Here is a 7,684-nt window from a genome sequence, read left to right on the forward strand (position 1 = left end):
GGCTGTCTGCTCCCACTTTGTTCGGCTTGTTATTAACTTCTCCTTGGGCTGCCATTAACCCACAATTCCTGTACTTGGCTTCAGGCTTTCCCCGCGCCGCTCTATCTCTCCAGCGCGTAATTACAGCTGTTGGGATCTCCCTTTATCTCGGGCGATCTTGGAGGTTTGGTACCTGGCACATGCTTTCCTGCCCCCCCCCCCACCACCACCAGCACCACCACCTCTCCCCGCGCACCCTTCTCCCTCCCTGCACCCCTTTAATCCTTCCTGCTTTCATCAGCCAGCGGCGGCGAGCCGGCAGGTAAAATCCTGGAGCCTCCGACGTTTCGGCTTTGCGGTGGCAGCCACGACGAAGCCAGGCTCGTCCCGTGTCCCGTGGGGACAGCAAAGCCCCCTCAGCGGGCAGGGAAACAGCAGGGGGACCCGCAGGGGGACGTGGCCGCAACCCCCCCCATCCCCCAAATGGCGTGGGGCTCGGCATGTGTCAGCACCTTCCAGCCCCGAGACCGAGACTTTTAATTGTCTCCGAGCACGGCCTTGATTTATTTTTTTAATTTAATACGAGTTGACTCGATGTATTTGTTTTGGCAGCGGGTTACCCTCAAACCCCAAACCCTGCTCAAACAGCATGTGCTGCGCCTTCCAGCCCGCGTGGAGCCCAGCGCCGGGGCTGGGTCTAACCTGGGGACGTGCGCCCGGCGCTGCCCCGTGGGCAGGTGCCTGGGTGCCACCGGCTCCTGCCCTCGAGCTGCGGGAGCTGCTGGGAGCCAGACCCGGCTGCGGGGCGTCGGGGACGTTTGTCACAGCCCGAAGGGTTGGGGCTGGTTGCTTACCCCATCTCCCGGGGGATGGAGGTGCGGGAAGCACTGTCTGTGCGCCCACCCCGGATGGAGACCGTGGGGCTGGCGGCTGGGGCTCGGGGATGCTCCGATCATCGACACCTTCAGATGCCCAACCCCAAAGTCTACCTGGGCGAGGCTGGTGCGGAGGCTGGGTGCTGCCAGGGAGGAGGAGATGGGCTGCACCGGTGTCACCTCAGCCTTGGTGCTGCCCCGTGGTCCCCCCTGGCTGGGGGGACCCATCCGCCCTCCACCAGGCACGGTGGTTTGGGACCCCAGTGCAGCGTCCCCCGTGGCATCACCGGTGAAACCTGCTCTTTGCGCAAGGTGGGGATTTGGTCTCCTTCCCCCAGAAGCCACATATTGCCCCAAAACACATATGGGGGGACCAGCACCCAGTGCAGGGAACTCCCTGGGAGCTGACGGGGCGCAGCCACGCTGGGGTGCGAGGCTCTTGTGGTCCCCTCGTGCCACCCAGAAGCACCAGGGGACCAAATCTGTCCCTAAAACATCTTAGGAAACACCACAGCAGATGGGTGGGAAGGGCTCCAGGTGCCTTCAGCCCCCCTGGTGCCCCCATCCAGCCCTGGGAGCCACCCGGCCACCACGCACAGCCTCCCGCAGCGGGGAGGACGCAGCCTCCACCTCCAGCTCCCTCCCATCCTCGGCACCGGGGCGCGGAGAACTGGGGGGGAGCCACCAGCAAGCCGGCACCCGTCCCCGGGAGATCTGAGTCACCCCGGCAGGGAAAGTGCAGAGCCGGGACGGGACAGACACAGATCGGCCGAGGTTCACTTTGATACTCGCAGTGGTCACACTTTGCCCCCGGTGCCGGCCACGCCGGGCTCCCCCAGATGACTCGGCCGGGCAGGGCTGGAGAACATCTGGATTTCGCCTTTTTTTATTATTATTTTTTTTTTTAATGCTGCTTTGCCCCCGCTTTTGCCTGGGTGGAGTTGGAGGATTTTCCGCGTTTGCCCCCAGAGTTTGGTGGCCTGGGTAGAGATGTCAGAGCAGCCTCTCTGTGAGCCAAAATTAAGATTTTTGGGGGGATTTTGAGCCCGGATCTCCCTTGGGCACTTGGTCCAGCTCCGCGCTGGGATGGAGAGGTGCAGGGACCCCAGAGCCTGCCCGGCACTGAGGGGCTGCTCTGCGGGTCCATCCGTGCTGGCCCCGATCCCTGCGGGGTGGTGAGCCTTTAAGGAGATGTTTGGGATGGGGAGAGATGGCAGGAGGCCATCAGAGGATCGGCCGCAGGTCAGGGTTGTTTTATTTGGAGTCGGGGATGGGAGAGCGGTCCCAGTGTGTCCGAGGGTTAGTGAGGAGCTCGGCTATTTATATCGGAGCTGCCGGCCCATGCACCGAGAGTGACTCAGCCTCGGCGCGCTGGCGAGATGGAAACATGTTTTGAAGATGGTCTAATGGGAGGGTGGGGACGGGGGACCCTCCCTGCCAGCATCCCCGGCCGCTGTCACCCCGCTCCCCCAGGGCCGCCCCTCCTAGGAAAACCCCACATGGGGCAGCTGCCGAGATTTGGCACACCGCTGGCCAGCGTGGGCCACCTGGCTCCCCGCTGCGTCACCCGCCGTGTCCCCAAACCCATCACCACGGTGCAGCCAGGGGTGGCAGGGAGGGACCCGGACCCCCATGTGGGGCTTGACGTGAGACCTGGGATTTCGGGAGGTGCAAACCCTCGCCGCCAAGCACCGGGGGTGTCCCCGGTGGCGGAGGTGACGGTGCTGGGGGTTGTGCCCCCCCTCGGCTGGTGGCCCCGTGGAGGCTCCGTGCACCCTGCTGGGGTCAGGGCTCCCCGGGGCAGCGGCAGGGAGCGGCCGGGCAGGTCGGTGCCTGCAGCCGGGAGCGGGGCCCCGCGGGGTCCGGGCTCTGCGGCGCCACGGGAAGGGGCCCCCACCTGGGTGCCCCACCTGGGTGCCCTCCCCAGCAGCTGGTGGACACGGAGGTGCAGGGCCTCGTGTCCGTCCCTCGGCCCGGTGTCTGTCCTTCCAGCTGTCCCCTTGTCCATCCGTCCTTCTCTCGTGCCCCGCTGTGTCCCCATGTCCCCAGCTGCTCCTTTTCCCCTTTATCCCCTGCGGGCCCAGGGCTGCCCCGCTGCCCCACCAAGGGGCTGTGCGCCCCCCCGCCCCGGGGTGCTGCCATCCACCTCCTGCGCCCTCAAAGGAGGGGGCTCCCCAAAAAATCAGTGCCTCCCCGCTGCAGACTGATGACAAGACCCCCCCGGGGGTCTCAGCCAGGACACTGGGGGGGGGGAACCACGGTGCCTCCCCCCCCCCCAGCTCCCCCTTCCCCACTGGGTGCCGCGCAGCCGTGTTGGGGAGACCCCGGCTTCAGGGGGGGGCTCCGAGGGGGTACCCCCGAGGGGATGGGGTAGGGGGCATCCAGGGGGCTGCCCCCCATCCCCGGGGGGGGGCCGTGACGTCACGAGGCGGGGCTCGTCGGGGCGGGGCGGGGCGGGCAGGGGATCCCCCGGGCGCGGGGCCGCGGTGCGGCAGCGCGGAGCCCGTCGAGGGGGGGGGGCGCGGGGCTCGGAGCGGTGCTGCGGGCTCCGGGGGTTGCCCGGCCAGGCCCGGCCAGGCCCGGCCCGGCCCGGCTCGGCTCGGCTCCGGTTCATCATGACCATGAGCTCCGTAGCCGAGAGTTTGCTGGGTTCCGACCCTTCTAAAACTTCTTTCCTGGAGCTCGGCCACCCCTCGCCGCCGCACTACCCGCTGCACGGCCTCCACCCCGCCGGCCACCCCCAGCACGACCCGTCGCCTTTCGCTTCCTACGCTCGGCCCGGGTCCTACCCTTACACCGGGGGCCCCCCCCCGCCTCCCCACGGCGGTCCCTACCTGCCCTATCCGCCCGCCGGCGCCCAGCATCCCCCGGCCGGGCTGGCCCACGGCGCCAGGCTGCAGGACGCAGGTAAGGCGGCCGCGGGGGTGCTCGGCGCTGCGCACCCGTTCCTGGCATCCCCCCTCCTTGTCCCGATCCCCTTCTCGGTCCCGGTCCCGGTCCCGGTCCCGGTCCCCGTCCCGGTCCCGGCCCCGCCGAACCAGCGCGGAGCCGCCGGGAGCGCAGCGGCCGCCGTCGGAAGCGCGCCCGGAGCGCGCAGCCACCCAGTGGGAAGAGGGGATGGGGGGGGCTCGGAGAGGTGGGAGGGGAGCCCCCCCACCAGGGGAGACCCAAAGGGGGTTGGGGGTGATGCCTCCCCCGCTGCTGGCCCCGTCTGGGTGCTTGCAGGACCCCCCCGGGGGGTGGGCGCAGAGCTCCCGCTGCTCGGGTCCTGCGCTGTCCCGTCCCAGCCCCCCCCCGCTGCACCGATCCTGTGCCCCCCCCCCAGTTCCAGCTTGTCCTTCTGCAGCCCCCAGCCCCATTTCAGCCCTGCTCTGGTCTGGTTTCCCCCAAAGCTGCTGCAGGGCGCTGCCCGCTGAGCCACCCCGGGGAGAAACAGCCCCTGGGTTCACCCCGGGGGGGTCGTGAGCATGGCTCAGCCCCCAAGACCCCGGCCCTGTCCCCCCCCCAGCCCTCCCCTGTGGGAGTGAGGCTGTGTATGGGGCTGTGCAGACACACCTGATACCCTGTGCTTGCCCGGTGTCCCACTGAGCCCAGGTGTCCCCGGTGTCACCTCAGTGTCCCCCATCTCCATGCCTGGCATGTTTTGGCCCCCACATCCCCAAAAACCCCCAGGGATGCTCAAAGCCACAGCAGGGCTGGCCAGCACAGACCTTGTGGCCAGCAGCTGCCTGGGGGGGGGTCAGCACACCCACAGCACGGCCTCTGCCCCCCATCACCCCTGCTCCCCATCACCTCTGCCCCCCACCACCTCGCAGGGCCCTGCTGGCCCCCCCGGTGGGTGCATGGCCCTGCAGCCTGCCCGCTTTTGGGGTGCTGAGCAGACATCACCGTGCCTCCTGGTTCCCCTTCGCTTTACGTGGGGGCTTAAACGAAGCAGCAGGGCAGAAGCAGGTCCCGCCACTCCCCAAAAATACATCCAAAAAAAAAAAAAAACAAGACCCGCTGCACCCCCCTGGGGTCGGGGCGGGAGGGGTGCTTTATTGTCCTCCCGCGGTGCTGTAACCCTCTGCTCCTCTCCTCCCCCCAGAGCACGACAAGCCGCCGGCCATCGCCAACGGGGAGCTGCGCATCAACGGCAAGGGGAAGAAGCTCCGCAAGCCCCGCACCATCTACTCCAGCCTGCAGCTGCAGGCCCTCAACCAGCGCTTCCAGCAGACCCAGTACCTGGCGCTGCCCGAGCGCGCCGAGCTGGCCGCCCAGCTGGGGCTCACCCAGACCCAGGTACAGCCGTGGCATCCCCAAAACCCTGCTGCCAGCGTGGCCACGGCACGGCACGGCGAGGGGGGGGATGCGCGGCGCACGTGGCTCGTCCCCCGTCTCCGCTCCGGGAGTGACTCCGGATTAAGGCCGTGCGTTTGGAGCCGTGCCGAGCCGAGCCGTGCCGCGGCGGGCAGCCGGCGCCGGCAGGCCCCGCGGCTCGGGTCCGGGGCGCCCCTGCTCGCACCTCCCAGCGGCACCGGGACTTTCCCAGCCCCGGAGCCTGGCTGCCGGCCCAGCCGTGCCCGGCGCTGGGCGGCCCCGCAGCCGCGGGACGGGGCGAGTGGGTTTTTGAAGGCGATGGGGAGAGACAGGCAGGCGGCAGCGGTGCAGCCCGGAGCCAGGGGCGAAGCGAGCTCATAAAGCCGGGGAAGAGGAGGCAAGTGGGAACCTGCCGGCAGCGCGGGGGGGACCGCGGGGAGGAATGAGCGGGGCCACCACCCCAGCCGCCGCACGGCGGGGCCCCACCGCGCCGCCGCGCCCCAACCCAGCCCCAGCACCCGCGTTGGGCTGGTGGGGGCACAGCCCGAGGCGGGGGGGACACGCGGGGACACAGGTGGACGTGCACGGCTGGAGGCTCTCGGGTTGCTCTCCGTTTATCACCAGGTTGCCCTGGTTTTGGAGCCACGTTCTCCTCCTTCGTGGATTCTCTAGTGGCTTGTAAAGGGTTGGGCTCATCCCATAAGACCCCCGCGCTGGGCCAGCTGTGCCCCTGGGAAAGGGCAGGCGGTGTCTTAGGTGGGGGAGACGAGGGCTGTAGAGGGGTCCTCAAAATATATGGGGGGACGACGCTGTGCTCCCTGCATCCCTTGCTCACCCCGCTCTCGCCCGCAGGTGAAGATCTGGTTCCAGAACAAGCGCTCCAAGTACAAGAAGATCATGAAGCAGGGCTCCAGCGTGCCCGATGGGGAGCACCTCCACACCTCCTCCTCGCTCTCCCCCTGCTCCCCCAACATCCCCCCGCTCTGGGACATCCCCGTGCCGGGCAAGGGGCCCCCCTTAGCCCCCAGCAACTACATCAGCAGCTTCGGAGCCTGGTACCAGCCGCACCCGCAGGACGCGATGCCCCGGGGTCCCATGATGTGATGCCGCCCTGGCTCCAGCACCCAGCGGCTCCAGGAGGGCCAGCATTGGGGAGGGGGGACGTGCCGCCACCCTCCCCCGAGGGGCCGGGGAGCCCAGCGATGATGCCCTGGGGGACCCCAGCGAATGGAGGATGAAGAAGAGGAAGAGGAGGAGGAGGAGGAAGGTGACTGCTGACTGCAGGGAACTGAGGACCGCCCGCCCCGTCGCGGTCTGCAGCGAGACGGCTCCGGCACAAAGCCCCCGTGCGCCCGGCCCGGCGGGACAGGACTTGGCCACAGCCCCGGGTCCCCTCTGGTCATGGACACCCGGAGGTGGCCCCAAAAGAGGGGCTGGAGGGGTGGGGAGTCCCCAGACACCCCCCCCCAAAAAAAAAAAAACAAAAACAAAGCCTGGCTTTATTTATAAACACCTCCCGTTACCGTATGCGCCCCCCGTTACAAATGGGCTGTACGATTGTAAAGTAAAGACTGCTCCTCAGTACCTGCTGCTACGTTTGGGGGGGGTCCCTGCTTTTTTTTTGGGGGGGACACACTTCGATCCCTGTCCTCGGAGGCTCCTGTCTGCAGGTGAAGTGGCCCCGTGGGGTGGGGGGCACCCAAGGAGGGGTCTGGGGCTCCCCCCGCCCAGCTCCACATCTGCGCGGGACCCGCCGCTATTTCCAGCCCCGCTCCTCTGAACTGGAGGCGCAATTAAAGTAATTGGGGGCCCCTAAGCGAGGGGCTTCTCGCCGCCTCTTTGGGGTAATTACGGGCAATTTGCAGCTGTTGAAGACGTCTCCCTTTAATAGGGGTGGGAGAAGGAGGGTGGGGGGCGCGGGGCAGGTTGGGGACCCCGGGGTTACTGCCCAGCTCCTCCTGGCCCCAACACTTTGGGAGCAGGGGGGGAGGAAACCTTTTTCAGCTGCAGGTTTCTTTCACCTCTCCCTTTATCCTTTTCAGAGGCCAGGATCTGGCTAAAAAACGTTTTATGGTTATTTATGGACGGGAGCTGCAGTGGGGCTCTGCCCAGCAGAGATTTGGGGCTGCGGCGCGTCCCTACCTGGGTTTGCTGCGTGGCACAGGCGGGCTGGGTGCCCGATTGCCCCAAATTTAATTTCCCTGCTGAAAGCATCGCTGCCTGCCTCAAGGACCGTGTTACCCGACCCTTCATCCCCTCTTCACTGCAGCATTTCGGTTCAGGGGTGCCAAGGTTTGGGGACGGCACAGCTCCGGGCACGGCTCTGTTTGCTCCACACATTCAGCAGCGCTTGGGGCCAGATTTTTTTCCAAAACGCTTGGCTCCCACCCCGAGGAGCTGGGTTTGTGAGTGATGGGCAGGTCGGGATGGGACCTGAGCGCGGGGACAGCGTGCCCCAAAGCTCCTGGGACAGCACCGGGCACCGGGATCGATTCCTGTGCCGGGGATTTGGGCTGCTGGCAGCCACGTGC

At 67.4% G+C, this 7,684-nt stretch overlaps 1 protein-coding gene across 1 annotated transcript; it reads left to right on the forward strand.

Annotated features, from left to right (window-relative positions):
* Positions 1-3,469: 3,469 nt before the first annotated feature.
* DLX4 (distal-less homeobox 4) lies at positions 3,470-6,257 on the forward strand. Its single transcript, XM_032202963.1, has 3 exons — positions 3,470-3,761; positions 4,942-5,135; positions 6,006-6,257. The coding sequence occupies exons 1-3, from the start codon at positions 3,470-3,472 to the stop codon at positions 6,255-6,257; spliced, it is 738 nt and encodes a 245-aa protein (XP_032058854.1).
* Positions 6,258-7,684: the final 1,427 nt, after the last annotated feature.

Source organism: Aythya fuligula, chromosome 24 (genome assembly GCF_009819795.1).
Source record: "Aythya fuligula isolate bAytFul2 chromosome 24, bAytFul2.pri, whole genome shotgun sequence".
In the NCBI taxonomy this organism is placed as follows: domain Eukaryota; kingdom Metazoa; phylum Chordata; class Aves; order Anseriformes; family Anatidae; genus Aythya; species Aythya fuligula.